The sequence below is a fragment of the Phodopus roborovskii genome, unplaced genomic scaffold (genome assembly GCF_943737965.1).
Source record: "Phodopus roborovskii unplaced genomic scaffold, PHOROB, whole genome shotgun sequence".
NCBI classification, from domain to species: Eukaryota; Metazoa; Chordata; class Mammalia; order Rodentia; family Cricetidae; genus Phodopus; species Phodopus roborovskii.
Genome location: NW_026126409.1, coordinates 2,844,603 through 2,865,004, shown reverse-complemented (window position 1 = coordinate 2,865,004; position 20,402 = coordinate 2,844,603). Strand labels below are relative to the sequence as shown.

General features: G+C 38.4%; 1 protein-coding gene across 4 annotated transcripts in view; it reads left to right on the top strand.

Moving 5' to 3' along the window:
* Marchf1 (membrane associated ring-CH-type finger 1) overlaps positions 1 to 20,402 on the top strand; it is a 528,109-nt gene that overhangs the window by 452,202 nt on the left and 55,505 nt on the right. For all 4 annotated transcript variants that reach the window (XM_051181944.1, XM_051181945.1, XM_051181943.1 and 1 more), the window contains exon 6: positions 16,488 to 16,668. In XM_051181944.1, the coding sequence (XP_051037901.1) occupies positions 16,488 to 16,668 (181 nt within the window). The remainder of the gene's footprint in view (positions 1 to 16,487; positions 16,669 to 20,402) is intronic.

Below are 20,402 nucleotides of genomic sequence, written 5' to 3'. Positions count from 1 at the left end.
TGCATGGCAACATGTCCCTATAATCCCAGAGTTTAGAAGACTGGAATAGGGGGGTTGTAAATTCTTTGTCAGCCTGAGCCACCCAGCAAGAGCCTGTCTCAAGAAAAATGAAAAATTAAAGGAAGCCTTTAAAATAGCCTCTCCTACTGTTACAGTTCAAGCCTGAAATGTATCCCATGGGTTTATTCCCAAAACCTTTGAATCCAAGACTGTAATGTTATTTGAAAGGATGCTGAGCTCTAAAGAGGCAGAACTTGAGGCTGAGAAGGTGGTTCAGCACTCGCTACTTTTCCAGACCAAAGTTCAGTTCCCAGCACTCAAGTCAGGGAGGAATAATTCCAGCTTCAGGGAATCTGGTGCCTTCCCCTGGCTGCTGTTGGTATGTATATTGTATACACACCCATGTAGATAAAAATAAAAATAACAGATCTTTAAATAAAAAGGAGATACACCCAAGCTGGTAGGTTACAGAAGGCTGGCCTTGGAAGGTGACACTCAATCCTGATTCTAGCCTACTGCATTTTCTGGTCCATTGTGATATTAGAAGAATTCCAACACAAGCTACTGTCACTGCCACCATTAAGGAAGCTGCTCCCATGCTATGCATTATCCATCATGGTGGACAGAAGCCCTCCAAAGCCAAAATAAACCTGCCCTCCCTTCAGTTGGTTCTGTCACAGCTGTGAAAAACTTATGACTTAGGGGTGGAGAGATAGCTCAGAGATTAAGAGCACTGACTACTCTTCCAGAGGACCTGTGTTCAATTGCCAGCAACCACATGGTGTCTCGCAACCATCTATAATGAGATCTGAGCCTGCAGAAATACATGCATGATGATCTCTGTAAATATAACAAATAAATACAATCTAAAAAAATTCATGTCTCCACTGTGAAACCAATCCCTTAGTTTAAACAATACAAGAATCTCTGTTTCTTCCAACCCAATTAAGATTTAAGTTCCTACTATAGATGTCAGATACCATCTCCAAAGGAGAGGGGTGCCTAGAGGAAACAGTGCCAATCAAACCTTCCCAATCTGATACTGAACCCAAGGCCTTAGAATGAAATTGGGACTTGGCCTTCTCTGCCTGCATTATTGGCACAGTAGGATAATCATTGCCTTCTCCATTATCTATCCCTCGGTGTGATATCTGGGGGCAAGAAAATGTAGCTGGATTGGCTCCAGGAACATCATGAGGAGCTAGGGGCATTGCTATATCATGTCTTGGTTGTTTATCATTCCCTACAGTCCCATGCAGATGGTCAGAGATTTCGCCCAAGTCATTGATAACAAATTAGAGCACAAAATAGCACTCAGGAAGTCATGTTACATAGCAGCTTATTTGAGTTGAAAATACTGCATTAAGAAAATGAGACACTTTGTAAACATCACTGATGTATAAGAAGTTGTCACTCATTTGTGTGGTTTTTTTCTTAAAGAAAAAAAAACATGCAAAGTAGCCACGATTATGATACAAAGCTCTACTCATTATTTCTAGAACATTTTAATTAAATAAGGCAATACTAATAGTTTTTATTTGAATTTTCAAAATGTTTTAAATCATAGGTTTGATAGTCATGTAAACTTACCACCATCTCCAATAAGAAAATTTTACAAATCTGGTTTCTAAAACCTTTTTTAATTATAGAAATGTACACTGGCTCCATATCACGTAGCAGAGCTGGAAGTGGCTGTTAGTAAAAGCTGTTGGTGAATGCTGTCCACCTTTTCCTCTACTTATTAGCTGAGTTACTTCTCCTTTCTGCTGAAAATCACCCTGCTGGACTTCCTCTGCTGCTCAAATAGGATACAGAGTTGGCACACCTCAGCTCAGTTCCTCAAATGCAAATTGAAGACTGCACGGTATCTAAAAACTATTACACATTCCTCACTTTAACTCTGTGTGAACTTTCCCAAGCTGTAAACAATTCCCTGATAACTGGTAGGCACTTCTGGGAACTGCTGGCTCATTTGCCTAAGCCCCCTTTGGTCTCTGCTCTGTTCATGTTTCAGTATGATGGTCTGGCAGCATCAATTCCTTCATGGTCTAATGGTTAGTTGTTTTTACCCTGACTTGTTGACAGACTTTCCACTTTTTTTTCACACTTTCTACTTAATCAAAATACAAATACATGAAAGCAGCATTATGCCACAACTGATCAGCAAGAATGTACTTATTTTCATAATAATATGTTATAGTAATAGGTTATGGTCTACATCAATGAGTCCATCAACACAGTGACATGCTGGAGTCCGGGTGCCTCCTACCTCAGCCTTTAGTGGGGAGAGGTAGGAAGCTCAGAGCTACAAGCCCATCTTTGTCTACATAACAAGTTCAAGGCCAGCCTGAGCAACATGAGACTACATCTCAAAAAGAAAAAGTGAAGCCCACTTGAAAACAGTATTCCATAAGTTTGGTGATCATTAATTTAATTCTTAACTAAATTCTATGAAATAAACACTTGATTTTCCTAATTTACTGCTGTAGAACTTGAAACACAAGATGTTACAGTAATTCAGTGCACATGGGACACACATAGAAGCTTACTTACGAATACAACATCAATGTTTCTTTTAAGAAGGACACCAATTGTCCTCAATGTGGATCACATCATGACACATTTGTGACTCAACTGCCCTGAGCAGATAACACAGTGAAAATTGCTATGCTGCCTTTTAGCTTAAGAAGAGCCAAGTTCTTTCCACAAGAGCACTTAACTTGCTGCTAAATTCACAGAAGTTAGTACTATACCACGCTGTGGTGCATAAATGTTATTGACCCTCTCGCCTTACTTTGTAAGTGCTGGGATTACAGGTGGGCTCCATCATGCTTGAGTTATGTCTTGCTAGGCAACCAGGATTTCATCTTGCTAAGCAAGTAATCCATCAATGGAGCTGAGTCCCCAGCTCAAGAAGTTAGTGTTTTAAGAGATTCTAAGTAACTATGTTTCAAGAACATCTTTCAATGGAAGGAGAAAAATCTTTTTTTTTTTTTCAATTTTTTATGTACTGAAATTATAATTACATCACTTTGCACTTCCCTTTCCTCCCTCTAAACCTTTCCATGTGCAGCATTCACCCTCCTGCTCCATTTCAAATTCATGGCCTCTTTTTCTTTAATTGTTGCTGTGTGATGTGTGTGTGTGTGTGTGTGTGTGTTCCTACATACAACCTGCTCAGTCTGTACAATGTTACTTTTACACATGTTTTCAATGCTGACAATTTGGCATTGTATAGGCTATTGGTGTGCAATTCCCTGGGGAAGACTATTTCTCCTGGCCTCAGCATTCCTTAGTTGCCTGTTCTTTGTCTAGGGTTGAAGCCTCTTGAGCTCTCTCCCCTTCTATGTTAACATGTCTATCAGTGAGTTGCTACTAAGGTCATGTTTAGGCAGCTGTGTTAGTTAGACTTCTTGGTTGTGGCTTCTAGGTGACAGCTTAAAAATAATTTGTTCATCTGTTAAAAATTCAGAGCTGCCACAGAGGAAATGCGTGTGGAGCATAGGGATAGAATACTTGCTTAGTATGTGTCAGAACTTGAGGATAATAGGGAAGAGAGGAAATAAAAGGAAGAAGAGATAAGAAGAGTTGAGAAGGAGTGGGAGGGAAGAAGACAGGAAGGTAAGGAGGGGAGAAAAGACCTGCCAGAGAGAAGCCAGTAGGGGTAGAAAAAGAATACTCAAAAATTCTGAAGAGAAATATTAGCATATTAATGGCAGTTTGAACATAGGGTCTGGAGTACATGAAAGGTTCAAAGATGAAAGAGGTACTTACCCAGAGACGACGGGAATGCTTATGAAATGAGAGCTTAAAAAAGGAAATCCATTCTGCCTTCTACTGAAAGAGATGATTAGAAAGGGGGTGCTTTTCAGGGACAGATAGAAACCTGATGCAAGAGAAACTCCCACGAATCTACAAGGAAGACCCCAGCTAAGATTCCTAGCAATAGCCTGAACTGTCCTTCTATTGTGATCAGTTTGGTGACTACCCTAATTGTCATCAGAGAGCCTTTATACAGTAACTGATAGAAACAGATGCAGAGATCCACAGCCAAACATTGGGCCAAGCTTGGGGAATCCTTTTGAAGAGAGGGAAGAAGTATTGTAGGAGCCAGAGGAGTCAACGACATCACAGAAAAATACATAAAAACAACTAACCTGACTCATAAAAAACTTGCAGAGTCTGAGCCAACAGCCAGGGAGCCTGCATGGGACTGACCTAAGCCCTTTACTGATAAGTGACAGTTGTATAGCATGGTCTATTTGTGGGACTAATAACAATGACAGCAGGGGTTGTCCTTTAGTCTTTGGCTGGCTCTTGGGAAACCATTCCCCATATTGGATTGCCTTGCCCAGCCTTAATACAAGAAGAGGAGATGAGTCTTATTGCAACTTGATATACAATGTTTTGTTGATATTCCTGGAAGGCCTGCCCCTTTCTGAACAAAAACAGAGGAGGAGTGGATTGAGGAGGGCAGAGGGAAGTGATGGAGCAAATGAGAGGAGAGGACAAAATGGAAACTGTGGTTAAAATGTAAAAGAAATAATTTTTTTAAGGTGGGGGAGGCAACTTGCAGATGAGATGTAGTGGTAAGTATCCCAATGCATATATTCAGTTATTGGAATTGAAGAGCTACTGGAAAGGCAGGGCTTTGACATGGATATTTGAAAATCACAAGTCTAAGATCAGTAGTTGAAGTTAAGAACAACTAAGAGGTTCCTGCACAAAGCTCGCAGGAAAAGTGGAGGAGAAATGTTGGCCTAGTATTGAAGAATGGGGTGGGAACAGCACCCTGGGAAAAAAAGTGTGAGGTCCTGTTCTCTCGGGCTCATTTTGTATTGATTGCCACCAATACAAAATAGGAGGGTCACTTCCTTGTTCCGTCTCAGAAAAACTCATTTACTTGCATTTTTGTATTCATAATGAAAACTTAGGTCCATTAAGTTCTCCTCACACAGACCAGCGAGGGACAAACAAGACTGTCATTCTTTCACACATAAGACATTTGCATAATTGAAGACAACTGTCAGGCCATCTCTGTCTTTCCCACCTTCCTCCCCTGAGATGTTAAACATGGGCATTTATCTTATTTGTCTCACAGTCACCATAATCACATTGTAAGAGGTAGTCCATTACACTTATAATTTTGAAATATAGTAGAGAGTCTTAGCTAAAAACTTAGACTGAATTCTGTATTCTCTATCATTTTCATCCTGTAGATTACAAAATCCCATTTTCAGGCTTTTGTTACACTTGTCACTATTCTAATCACTGTAATCATTGTATGTACCTTCTGATTCCAGGCTTCCCAACTTTAATTGTGATAGAAGAGCAGAATGACATAAGCCAAAATTTAAAAAAAAAAAGGGGGGGGGGATTCCAAGGGAGAAAACTGGTCAATAGTGCAGAAGCTGTTGGAGAGGAGAGAGGTCAGGGAGGGAGAATGTGACTGTGCCCTCAGGTTTAACTAACGTGAGACTATGAGGCCTTTGTAGAAATGCAATCTCAATAGCAAAGTAAACTAACATCTGCCTGTTTGACATGACATCTCTGTGAGAGAAAGAATAACAGGCTCCTGTACTCAGTGGAGACATGGAAAATTACATTATTTTATTTTTTAAAAATTTAAAATAAAATAAAAAAACAACATGTAGAGCCTTGCACTGAAGTATCTAGAAGCAATTCCTGTTGACTCTACTAATTATGTGTTAGAAGTCCTGCCCTCCTTTACGGCAATGTTTATACTTTACAGTATTTTCCCAGCTATCACAAGCCTCCTAACAGCCATGTAAGAGTTTACAAATATGAAAATCAATTCTAAAAACTGGTCTTAAGCCATCCATTACAGCAAACTATAAAACTAAGCTCAGTCACAAATGTCTCCCAAATCTTCACATTCACCTTGCTTTCTGTAGGCAAGGATTTTGTCATGGCTGGCTCAAAGATTCAGATACAATGTCTTCCAACCCACTGTATGGAGTCAGAATTCATACCCTTGTCTCTGTGGGTGTGCATTGTAACTATCTGCAAAAAGCAGTCAGAACTGAACCCTTGGAGGTAATGCATTATATAAGCCAAATGCATACAAGTAATAGTAATGACATGAGAATCCCATAGCTATGCATAACAGAATTAGGAGTTCAAACCTGGGGCTGGAGAACATGAATTCAATCCCCAGCAACCACATGGTGGCTCACAGCCATCTGCAATGAGATCTGGTGCCCTCTTCTGGTCTGCAGGGATAATAAATAAATTTTTTAAGAGTTCAAATTTGTGTGAAAAATCGTATGTTTTAAATGAATAGATAAATACGCTGAGATCCGTGTAACTGCAATGGGCGAAGTGTGAGGATCTTATTTAATTTTCATATATCCTTAAGCATTATTTTTAACTCATCTTTTGAAATGAGCAAACTGAGAATTTTTCCTAACATACTGGCACAAAGAGTAAAGTCCATCAGGACCCGATTTACTTCTGCAACTTAAGAACCAAATAATTCTGCACAGTATGAAATAAAAAGCACTGGAAGCTCTACGTGAGAATCATGGTTGCCTGCACACACACAGTTATTGCTGAATGCCATCACCTTTACCAACAATTCTTCAGTTGCCTTGTGACCTCCAGGATACCAGGTGCACAGTTTCCCATATTGCAGTTGTTATGATAAAGCGTGAGGGGAAACTTGGAGGACTCCACGGCAAGCGAGGGTGATGGAGGTTGGGGACAAACATGCCAGGTACATATCACTTAAGTGTGAAGTTTTTCTATTAGAAAGGGAAATGGGGGAAGAAAGGAGATAAAGAGACACAGAGACAGAGAAAGGACAGAAAAGAAGAGGGAGACAGAAAAAGCTCTGACTGCTCCAGGGGAACAGCGGGAAATAGAGAGGGAAAAGAGTAGAAGTGGATAGGATCTGACTTTTAAAGGGGTGCTTTGCACCTGTGTGCAGACTGGTACTCATGGAACCCTGGGCTGACCAGGGTACTGCCTGAGTGCATCCTGCCAGGTGATAGGGGCAGGCCAGCACAATGCCTGAATCCTTACAACAGTAACTGGGATAGTTTCACTTGTGGAACTCCTCAGAGTCAAAGTTTACAACAGAGTCCTCATGCTGTGCCGTCTGGTGTGCAGGAGCCCTCCTTTCTGTGTCCTTCCTGTGCCTAAGCCAGCAATGTGGAGACAGTGACATTCTACACACTGCAGATTCCTCTCTTCACACCAATGCTTTTAACAGTGTTAAAAGCAATTACTATAAACCCCTGGCATCTAATCTCCCCAGGGACCTCAAGGCTGAGCCACAAATCTTATACCCATGCTTGGTTAGTTTCCCATCACTTTATCCAAGCAGCTTTTTATCATCATCAGTATTATTATTTACAGTCTATGTAAGACCTTCACCCTATGTCTTCCTCCCTTGTGTTGAGTGTACAAATGTATTATATCTTTTGTAGCAAGAGATAACAGAACCCCTCACAGCTATCTCCCCCACCTTCTCATCTCCATCTGCCATTTTCTCCTTTAGTTCTTGCTCTCAAGAAAAGGTGTCTGTGTTCATCCCATGAATCCTTGCACTTTTCCAAAAATATTCTATCCCTTCTTTCTCAATACTTTGTTTTGTTTGTTTTTATGACTGTTATTCAACGAACGTGCCTTTCTTTGCCTTTAGTTTAATGTCTAATTCTCTGTGGCCTCTCCACCCTGCCTGTGAAAAAGCTCAAGGTTTTCGTCCTAAAGTTAAGATGACATAAAAATTAAAAATTAAACTTTTTCAAGTCTCTTCTCTCCCTGGAGTAGAGACAGGGTCAGAGATGCCTTAGTCCTTCGGAGAGGAGTTTATCCCTTCAGCACCAATGCCTCAACTCTGCTTTGGTGTTTTCCATTATGCTTCTGTCAATATATATTTGCAATAAGATTTTGGCTTAGCAAAATCAGTTTATGGAGATTGGTGAGAGGACTCAGTAGGCAAAGTGCCCACTGCCAAGCCTGACAACCTGAGTTGGGTGCCTGGGACTCACATGCATGCACACACACACACACAAACACACACACTACACTAATAAATAGATAGATAAGTAAATAACGTGTACTTTTAAACAATTAGTTCAAAACCGGATATCAAACCCTTAATGCTTAGGACTGAACTCACTAGAAGTACCCATATTATTATGTTTAAAAATCATTTAGTTAAGCCAGGCCCTTAAGATTCAGAGGCAAGTGGATCTTTGTAAGTTTGAGACCAGCCTGGTCTACAGAGAAAGTTGCAGGAGAGCTAGGACTACATAGGGAAACCCTGTCTCAAAACCCCCAAAATTAAAGAAAAATCATTTAGTTAGAGAAAGCATGCAGAAAAAATATAGACAATAATTATAGATGTAGACATAGAAAGATTTGACAAAACAGAGAGGGTGAAATTGGCATAAAATAGGGAAGAGGTAAGTTGGAAATGAAGAAAATCTAATGAAAGTCTTCATTGTTCATTTATGCTGCAGTTTCTTTACTTATTTGTCTACTGGTGGACACCTAGGTTGACTTTAAAGTTAATGAACTATAACTTTGTTATACAACCATTGCAATTCTCATTGAGATGGCTTTGTTTGTTATCATCACACACACATGTATGTGTGTGTGTGTGTGTGTGTGTGTGTGTGTGTGTGTGTGTATTCTGAATGAGCCAAGAGGGATTGGAGTTATAAGTATTTTTCCCTCCAGCCTGGTTCCAGAAACGCACCAGAGAGAGGGCCCAGAATTCTACCCTGTTGGTCCTACATCTTGAAATTCCTCCCTTTTTCCTCTCTCCCCATCTCCTAGTCCTGCCTGTCTACTACTTCCTTGAATCATCCTTGTCTTCTAGTCCTGCCTATCTTGCTTTCCTATTGGCCAACAGTGCTTTATTCATTAACCAATAAGAGAAACATATTTACAGAATGACATCTCCCATCATCTCCTATTTTCTGTCTAAAATAAAAAGAAGGGTTTTAACTTTAATATAGTAAAATATATAACAAAACAATTATCAAATAAGAATCATAGTTAAACAATGTTCAGTCCATTAACATTTAGCAAGATTTAAAGAAAATATTTTATCATCTATCTTATCTTTGTGAGTCTAAAGTCCTTTATGTAACTTAACTTTAATTCTAACTTAGGAAAACTATAACCTTAACTCTGTCTTCGACTCCATCAAAGACCACAAAAGGATGATATATAAACTCTAGAAATAACAGAGGCAACTCACCCTGCCAGTCACCTGAAGTTCTTCTGTAATGTTCCATCTTCAGCCCATAGGCCATAGTGTGTCTGTTAGACTCCTCAGCAAAGCAGGAAACTTTACACTGTCTACCTCTATTGGCAGTTTGTCAGTCACTATTCTCTGTGTCCTACAGAAAGTCTGAAAGACTCTTCCATGAAGCAGGAACCCTGTATCAATGTCCATCTTTTATTAGCAGTCACTTTTCTGTGAGCCATGCATGTCCAATTTATACAGCATAAAGTCAAACAGTCCAGACAAGAGCAGTATCTTGCCCAAATGGCTAGTCTTGCATATGGAGTTGGAAGCAAACTCCATAAAGTTTCTTCAATGTCCATCTTCCTTTCTGATGCAGGTGGTGTTTCCAGGAGCAGTTGTGCATCACTGTTAAGAAAAACCCTAAACCATTTTAAATGCCATATTCTGTAGGTCTTTGAAAGGTTTGAAGAATGCCTATCCATCTCAAATACATCTTGAAATTCTAACTAACTTAACTCTAAGTTTTGACTATCATAGGTAACTATCTATAATCTGTGCTAAATTATACATTATATTTCTAAATGAGCTATATAAACACAATGCCTAAACAGGAGGAGAAATATACATATCACAAAATTGACCTTAAATTATATCAATAAAGGAAAATCCATTCCAAAACAAAGTATTCATATCTATACCATAATCCCCGTTTTACATTTAAAGAGATTGGTTGTGGTCATTAACCATTTATAACCAATCCCATTTAAATGAAAACAAACATTTATAGACAATATTTGGGAATTTGGGTGTGGGTTCTTTCCAAACTGCTTCCTGCTGGTAGGGGGCATTGTCATGGGGAATCCTAAGAAGATGCAGAAATCCTGGCTGTAGTTTGGAAGGCTGCCTTGTCCAAGGTGTTTTGAATGGTGGATCGTCTGGGACACTGCTTCAGGGGTTCTTGCTTAATCAAACCATGTTAATCTGGAAGGAATCCATAGCTTTTTATTTTCTGTGGAAACAAAAGTAGAAATCCTTTTCCCCAGTCACCTGCCCTTGGACTTAAAATTTGAAGTCAAAGCGTTTTTAAAGTATATAAATTGGATTAATTTAGAAGCATTGATAATCAAGTGTATTATAGCAATTATTCCTTAGTGATTGAGCAATTTAAAGAACATATCATAGCATACAGTATTCCGATTCTTTGTGTGCTTTCCATCTTCATGTGGCTTTTTTAAAATTTATTTCTTCTACTTTTATTTTTTTATTTTTTTGTCTGTCCTGGAATTAACTCTGTATACCAGGTTTACTTTGAAAACACAGAGGTCTGCTTGCCTGTGTCCCCAGAGTGCTGGTATTAAAGGTGTGTGCCACCACACCCAGCTACTCTTTTTCTTTTTATTATTCTTTTCTAAACCATTTTATCCTGTTTCTTTTTCTCTCCCCATCCTACATATATTTTAAAACACACTGAAAGCCTTTAGAGATTTTTCTTAATCTGAATCTGCCTTTACTGTAAATCTTTATCTTTTTCTGGCCATGAGTCTTTTATCTGCTAAAAAACATTGTTAAAATGAAAGTCACAGCTCTATTGGCCCAGGTCTATCAAAGACGGTAAAGGGTGCCTTTACCACCAGAACTGAGAGATGTGTTCTCTACCTTTGTCTATGCTGTCATCCAGCAGCATGCTGCTGGCTTGGAGATGTGGCCACTGCCATTTCCAGCTCTCATACACACCATTAAGTTGTTAGCAGAGCTCTTTAGAAACCTTGCCCTTTTTTTTTTTTTTTTTTTTTTTTTTTTGCCACTTATGCTGAGTCAGGAAATCTCCCTTAAAGGAGCCGTACAAATTTCTGTTTCTCTCTAGCAAAACAGTGTCAAACTAAGAAATATGCTGTTACTAAAAAGCCTTGCTTGTGTCTGTTCTTTTGTTCTTAAAACCCTTTCTTAAACTTTTGTTACGTTTTAAGTGGAAGTTCTTTGGTCCACGTTGGATGCCATTTTATTATGAGTAGTTTTTCCCGCAGGTCTTGGCCCTCTACCGTGCCAGCCCCAAATAACACACAGAGACTATATTAGATATAATTCTGTTGGCCTATTACTAGAATTTCTTATTAGCTAGTACTATCTTAAATATTAACCCATTTCTATTAATCTAAGTATTTCCAAATGGTCTTATCTTACCGGAGAGGCCCGGCATTCTTCTCTCTCAATCCTCCATCTTGAATCTCCTCCCTACTTCTTCCTCTCTCCTCTGTCTCCTAGTCCTGCCTGTCTTGCTTTCCTATTGGCCAACAGTGCTTTATTCATTAACCAATAAGAGAAATATCATTACAGAATGACATCTCCCATCAGATTGGTAAGGGAGTAGATGTGAGGTAGAAGTCATTTTAAGATATTTGAGGGCTGAGACATCAAAATGTCTCAACAGATAAGGGTACTTGCCACCAAGACTGACAGCCTGAGTTCAACCCCAAAGTCTAACATGGTAGTAGGAGGACTCTGACACCCACAAGCTTGCCTACAACCTCCACAGGAATGCAATAATGCTGGTCCCCACCCTCCCCCACCCCCACCACCCCCCCCCCCGGCAACACACATATACAACCTCCAACCCTCACACACTAAAAATGATAATACTAATAATAGATGTTATCTTTAAAGTTTTAAAAATATATAACCAAAAATATAGACTTCTTTCTTTTCAACTCAAACACAAAGGTAATGAAGGTAAGCACATTTTGACCATAGACAAATCTAAAATATAGTTTGGACCATAGCATTGGTATCTTGTGTAAGCATAAGACATAAGGGAGTATACATTAATTCAAGTCTTATGTATATAAGAATCTCAACATGCACTGACTGGATTTGTAAACAGACACTAAAATGCCTGAATGTCAAATAACAACACAATTCAAGAACAGCTTCATAGAATCACTGAATCCGCAAGCTTATAATTCCCATCAAATAAGAATGTCTTACATTGCAAATGTTTTACAATATAATTTTTTAAAGCATTGACATCATTGTATTTGTACAATCATTCTACAGGGAAAAGCCTGTGTTTTCATTGCCATGATTTTGTCTATAATATAATGATGATGATTTGTGTGATGAACATCAATTTTAAAGATGTTTAATTATTTCTTTAATGGCACTATCACATTACTTTTTATTTTTATTAGAGGTTTGAAGTTGATATTTTGCTCTTAATTTTTTTTCTATCAGAACAATCTAAGCATGGTAGAAGACTCTTGGGGTAGAACTTGAACTAGATAATTTAGAAAAAGTTCAAAATCCTAAAAACATGCAAATGTACATTGTATAAAATGGAAAGGAAAATGAATCAAGCTTTTGATTTTCCCTATGGGAAATAACTTTAATATTACAAGCAAAGGCTGTTTCCAGTTTACTTTAGGGAAAGATATTAACTGATTTTTCTAAAAAAGACAGACAGTTTAACACAGGAAGTTGGGACCACAATCAGCAAACTGGCAAGGTCAGGTTGACTTGAGGTCTTTATTTACAGCTACTTCTGAATAAATTTCTTGTGTGTGTGTGTGTGTGTGGTGTGCGTGTGTGTGTCTGTGTGTGTGTGTGTGTGTGTGTGTCAGGAAGAGTCAGAGCCTGAGGCTTTGGGTAGAGCATTTGACACAATCTTTTTTTTTTTTTTTAATTATCAGATGACGTTGACTCCTGTTTTCTTTTCAAGAAAGAACTTTTGTCCACAGGAGCAGTGAGATTTATTTCATGCCACATCTGCATTGTGATTTTTTTTCTATGTTTAACCTTTCCTTAAATTCCTTGGTTATTTGAAGAAAAGGATTAGGGTGACTCATTTGTGGATCATGCTGTTACTGCTGATGTACACTGTTCTTAATAGCCAAAAGCCATGGATACTTTAAGGTAGGGGACTGCAAAAAGTCTACATTGAACTGTTCTAGGGAGTTGAGGAGGTGGATCCATGGTTTGAGTGCTCACTGCTGTTGCAGAGATCCTGGTTTCCATTCTCAATGCAGAATAAGTCTCAGCAGAATCAGTATAACTAGCAGCAAGGTCACAAACACCACTAGTAAGGGTGTTGGGGAGGGTGACCCTATTCACTGCTGGTGGAAGTTAAACTGGTTTCTTCACTGTGGACATCAATACAGAGTTCTCAGAAAGACTACCACATGACCCAACTGTGCCACTTCTTAGTATATTGGAAAAGACTCCACATCATACCACAGAGATACATCTCTGTTCATTATTGCTCTATTCATAATAGATAAGAAATAAACCAGTCCAAGTACCCATCAACAGATGAAATGATAGAGAATATAGTATATATGTACAATATTATTCTTTTCATCCATAAAGAAAACTAATCATGGCATTTGCAAGGAAAGTGGATGGAACTGACATTTATTGTTGAACAAGAACCAGAAAGTCAAATATCATTTCTTTCTCTGATACATGGATCCTAGATCTTAATCTGTATGGAAAATGTGAATATTCTATACTTGGAAGAGAGTATGTACCATAAAATTGGAAAGGGGACATGAGAGTGGATAGAGATCTTAGAGGATTATACAACATGTGTGATAAGAAGGGGGCATTGTAAGGAGAGTGAGGACCAGTGGAAAGGGGAGAAGGAGATAGGAAAGGGAGATGGGAGGGGGAGTCAGGAGAGACTCAACAAGAACAATGAATGTAGGAAAAACCACAGTGAAGCTCCTTACTTTGAATAATAATTTTAAGTGACTAATTTGGAAGATGGGAAAGTATCACTTCTCATGCTATATGATTTCAGTGGCTACAAAAATAAAATTATAATCTAATACTATGAAATGAAAATTTTGTTTTCTTTCACTGGATGCTATTTGTTTGTTTGATTTTGGTTTGATTGCTTTTGAGATTTTAATTTAGTTATATTTCTTCCTTTCCCTTTCCCCACTCCAAAGTTTCCCATAGAACCCTTCCCACTCTCCTTTAAATGCATGGCCCTTTTTTATTGTCATTGCATGCATACATGTATTTGTATATAGATGTATATTCCTAAATATAACCTGTTGATTTCAAGGATGACAACAATAGGCATGACAAACTGGATGGAGAAAAGCCCATGAGGCCTCACCTTTCCACAAAGAACTACTACTTGCAACTGAGGGAAGCTGGGAGCAGGAGACATCGTCCTTTCTGAGGAAAAACACACCAACTAGTTACCCAATATCAAACAGTCAACCCCAAAAACACACATACAACTAACACTGGCTGCTTTTATAGGATGACATATTAACTATTCGACATCTAGGAAACCCTAAGCTGTGACACTCTGTTGATTGACATCAGTGTGGTACCAAGAATGACAGGCCCAGTTTCTGTACCCAAGGTCTAGATAAAGGAGATGTTAGGAGATTAGACCTTCAAAATGTCAGATAATTTTTCATTTTCCTGTACCATGTTGGTTTTTTATATGAAATACCACAGCTTACCTTTCACTTCCCTAACTCAATTAGGAAGAAGAGAACAGTGACTGTGAACTTGTCTTCATCCAACACTGGCTACCCTAAGGCATAGAAGTTAGTGCTCTTTGGCTTTGTTTTTACTTAAGAAATAAATACAAAGCACACATGAACTGTCACACATCTTTCTTTTAAAGTTGGTAGATCACTGAGTTTCAATTCGTCTAACTTTCTGCACTAGCTATGTGAGCAACCGCCTTGCTTCCTCTAGTTCTCTAGGGAGACAGCATATTTTAAGATTCTTAGTCCTGTCCTCAAAACTCCTGCTTATGGAGACAAATGTGAACACCTGTAAGGAAGTACCAGAAACTTACACATGTACTCTTCCGGCCTGACACTGGATCACTATTAGATTTAAAAGGTTTTTAAATGTTATATTCAGTGCTTGTATTTTGAATAGCTATACAGAAATATTTCTAATGAAGTTTGTTAACCACTCTCAACAGCTGGGTAAAATATTAAATTACTGGCTAAGAATTTTTTCTCTTTTATATGTATGATTCAGGTACAAAGGTATTCATGTATGTTCATGTTGTGTGAGTCCAGGCACGTACGTGTTCAGTACTCATGTGACATCAAAAAGACCTCAGAGGTCATCCTCACCTTGTTGTCCCACATTTCCAAGGATGCTCTTCTCTCTGCCTCCCATCTTGTCTCAATTCTCTGTCCTACATGGGTCCTTGGGTTACCAGCTGAGTCCTAACACTGGAGGGAGAGAGCTATCTCAGGTGAGCCAACTTTCCAGCCAAGGGCTGAGTTTTTAAATCACTTCTTAGAATTATGAAAGGTTTATCTCATCCAAGGAGAAATTTTTCTAAAATGGGAATAATGAAGAATTCAAAGACTATAAATCTTTGAAATAGAATTCACTTTAATCCAGAAACTAATAGAACTCTGAATTTATAAACAGAAATGTTGACTTTGCAAACAGTAGCACTTACTGAGCTAGAATTTTATGGGACCAGGAATTTTTGTGAATTTTATATGATGATAGTCCTTGACAATTCATTGTGACCTAATCAATGCACATTCTCCTAGGAAATTCTTGGTGATACAATTAGACTAGACTTTTAATATTGACCTTGTAATTTGATTTCATTTTAAGCATTTCAAAATTCATTCATAGTAGTAATGTCCCATAATTATACAATGTGACCTGCAATTGTTGTATCAAAATAACATGGTGAAGTTATCAAACTACAACATTCTTTGTAGTGTGTCTTGTTCAATTCTCTCTCCTCTCTATCCTCCCTCTCTCAACAATGTCTTACTACATGCTCCTGGCTTTCCTGGACTTGCTTTATAAATGAGGCTGATCTTAGACTTGGAGACATCCCCTGCCTCTGCCTTTCTAATGCTGGGATTAGAGTGTGCATCACCACGCCCAACTTTTCTAGGAGGCTTCTAAGCCATGACTTTTATATATGAAACACAGTAGACAGAAACCTTTTAAACATACTAAACTCAATAGATTTGCTCTTTAAATGGCTTCACTGTCAGAATGAAATGTGTTTCTTGTGCACAAACCTCATATGCTTTCTCATATGACTTGAGTCTAATAACTATCATGTGGAAGTAAATTGATATTGATCACAGGTTTGGGTCTACCATCAAAGTTGGAGTAAAAGGTCCATAAGTTCTAGATTGTCTAGATTCTGAAGTTACAGTTTCTGATACACCCTGATATAAGCAAGGCAGGACTCCTTGGATGAGTGACATCCTCTAGGAGAACTCATTCTTTCTGAATTTTTCCCCAGGATCTGTCACTGTGAAGGAGATGAAGAGAGCCCACTCATCACACCCTGTCGCTGCACAGGAACCTTGCATTTTGTCCACCAGTCCTGTCTCCACCAGTGGATCAAGAGCTCAGACACACGATGCTGTGAGCTCTGCAAGTATGACTTCATAATGGAGACCAAGCTCAAACCCCTTCGGAAGGTACAGTGTGGGTTGGGCAGAATAGGGATGGGAGAAAGAACTTGTAAAGCAGGCTTGCTTTCAAATTTAACTTCCTCCTTGATAAGATTCTGCCAATATTCTAATGCTCATGGAGGATGCTTGTCCTATAGTGGACTCAATGGGCAAAATAGAGCCATGTCTTTGTAAGTAAATCGGTTTGTTCTGTCTTTAAAGGTAGACATGTGTGCAAATGCATAGAGAAACACATATTAGCTGTGTATATATGAAAACTGAAATTATAATTACAGATAATTAAATTAATGAAAAGTATGAGGATGTTGATCTGTTGAGGTTGGTCCCCACAGCTAGATGACAGAATCTGCTAAACATGAAATTATGTAACTTTTTAAAAGTTGACTATTAGATAACAAGAGAATGATTCATACTACAAGAGGTGATTTAGGTTATGTTTAATTTCTTTTAGTGTTTGGTCCAATGTTTTATATGACACTAGAGGAGGTAGAAAGAAAAGCCACTATTGTCTATAATGTCCAACAAGTTGCAAGAGAAATAGAATTACATTTTTAATCTATAAAATTTATCTTCAAAGCCTTAGTTTGTGTTGATTCTTTTCTAGAAAATGATAGTAAGATTGTGAGCAAAGTACAAAACTAAAAATTATCTCAGAGTCACCAATAGAACACTTGTCAAGGATACAGGTGAGGGTGTTGTGCTGTGTATAATTCATTCTCAAGCCCAGGAATTTACCATTTAACTTATCCATCTTTTTGCCTCCTAACTGCAGACACACACACACACACAAACACACACACACACACACAAACACACACACACACACACACACACACAAAATATCTGTGTATATAGATGCCTTTATATCCAAAGGGAGTGGTGGGGACTGCAATTTAAATAATGAGTCAGCCCAGAGCTGCTTTCCTATTTAAATTAAATGCAGAGCTAAAGCAGATAGAAAGAGCAATGCATGGAAATAAACATGATGTGTTCCAGAATAAGAAGAGATGAAAGCAAATAAGAATATTTCACTAGGCGTCTAATGGGAGGCTAGCCATGTAGCCAAAGTAAGTAACTCTTCATTCACTCTTGAAATTATGGGGATGGAAAGTGCCATGCCTAATTTTTATAGTAGACTTGATTTTTTTAATTCGTAAATGGTTTATAGATCTCAAAACTATATATAAGTTATCTTCAGGGAGATGGATTTTTTCAGTGGGATGACTCGAATGCCAAAAGGTGACTCGCTGATTCTCTGACCCCCCCCCCCAGAGCAATCATTGCAGAAGTAGAAAACGATGCACACTCTACACTCTGCTTATATGCTAAGCAGACACTATACTGACAGAACTGAATGATGTGCTGGTGATTCTTTGAATTCCTGTTCTTGTCCCTCAGGGGATTACAAGTTGTTTCACAGCACCTGTATCCCTTCCTGTCCCTTTCCCATTCTCTACCCGCACAAAAATTTCATTTCAACTTAGTTGAACATAATATTTGAATTTAAAAGTAAGACTCTAGAAAAATAACATACTCAAGTTGTCTCTTTTATATTAAGCCTTCCAACACTCTTTCTCTTCTAGGACATTCAAAACCTATGGGAAGTATTTTAAATCCTCACCCTCCTCTCTTTAAAAATATGAGGCATGGCCAAGGTATATAGCAGGCAATGTCTTCAACATCTTTTTAGATTGTGAGGCAGTTCAAAACAACATATAAAAAGAATTTTAAACTGTTCTGCATACTTTGTTTTGATGGGATAGAAACTCACCAGTGTATTCTTTTGGTAGTTTTTAAGTATTCATAAAGAATGCCAGGTATACCGTTCAATAATATATTTGAATTAATCCAATTGATTGCTCTCAACTCAGTAATTCCATTACATTTTACAACTTTCTAAATACCAAGCACATGAAACAATTAATTTAGCTAATGATTCTGGATCTCTACCATCAGTGAATGGAGGTGGGAGACTGTGATTAGATAAGATGGCTTCTTCAGAGAAAGTATCAGTCTTCATAGGCTGATGGAGCTTGGGGCTTAACTCTGTACATATACTAGTAAAGCCATACCTCATTGATTGCCATTACTACACCAAAAAATTACAGTCAGCAAAGTCATAACGGTAGTCTAATGTTTGTAGAAGAAAATCTTCAAAGTCAAAATAAAATCAAGAGTGTATTCCAAGGAAAGCAAATCCCCACCATCTTAAGTCTGTAGCTCAGCTACTTTTATGACAATCAATAAAAGTCCTATTAACTTGCTTAGTTACCTGGGGCCAGGAGAAATTCTCACAGCCAAGGAAAGTAAAATTTAAAAAAAAAATCACAAATAAAGAAAGCACAGTGATGAGCTAGTGAAATTTGGAAAGTAACATGCTGTTGATTAGGAAGCATAAACTATATTTGCATTCCGAAGCTAAAGTCTGGGATTCTAATCAGAATCTCCCTGAGTGAGAAGCCAGTTGCTGACATACAACAGGTTCACAAGGACAGCAAGTACTACTGATGACTTATGTCCTGTTCTAAAATATTTGTGCATATAAATTGCATGATAAATATAAACTGTTTCTATTTACTTTTTGTCTTGTTTAATTCAACCCACATTAAACCCATTTTACATAAAAAGAAAAGAGTCACCATATCAAACTTAATGTCACACACTGCAAATACCTTTGTACCCACTGTATGGTGCCTGATGGTAACATAACTCCTAGGTTCTCTTTAAGGATCATAGCATTCATTTTTCTGGGTATGAGGAGGCACAGAAAGCTGAGGCTAATAGATCAAGTCATTAATGGCACCCTGAGCCTGAGTGACATAGCAAGATCTTCTCCTCAAAAGGCTGAGTGATGGAATGTCTTCAATTTTTGCCTAAACTATTTCCGATTGAAACATTTCAAAAGAATTCTAAAACAATTTTTCTTAGAATCTTCCTCCATAACCTGGAGGAAACACTTTAGCCAGTATCCTTTTCCCAGTAACTCATTTACATTTTTATGTGCATAGTTATCATTTTTCAGCCAAAAACTTTATTCAGTAATTCAAAACGTTGTGTTGTCTTCACTGTGTTTTTCCCAGTATTTTTTAAAGGTGTTTTCCGATCCATTCATTCTGCCTTATGTTCTTTCCTCCTTGCTGTCAGCAATTAACACCATGTTTCTGTTCCTGAGGTAACCTCAGTCAGCACTGTACAGTTCTTTCCTGATGAAAATAACGGTAGCAGAGACACGGGAGCTGCCTTATTGGCTTCCTTAAGGCTGGATTCAGTTCTGGTGGCCTTCGCCATGATTCTCCTTTACGGCCAGCAGGAGTTTTGTGTGTGGGGACAGTAGGACCTAATTCTGGGCTTCCCGGACCTCCTTTTCTTATCCTTTTCAGTTCTCAGTGGAACTCAAAATCTTGACATCACAGTATGAGAAAAAGCCTTCAGCAATTCTCTTGTCAGCTGAGCTCTGATTTGGAAATTTTCTATTCCATTTCTTGAGAAGCATTCAAGGTCACAGGCCATGGACTTCTATCTCTGTCCTAGTACACAGTGTGGACAGAACTTTCTCTGGCTTGCTCACAATGATCATAATTTTCAACACATACATGTTCCCCTGTTGCTTTGCACTTGGTTTCAGATACCATTCTAACACCTTGACAGGAAGCCTAAGAGAATTAGAATACTGTTTGCCAGCTTATACTATCCCATTGCCAGAAGCATTTCTCACAACAACTTGTTTGCTATCTATTGAT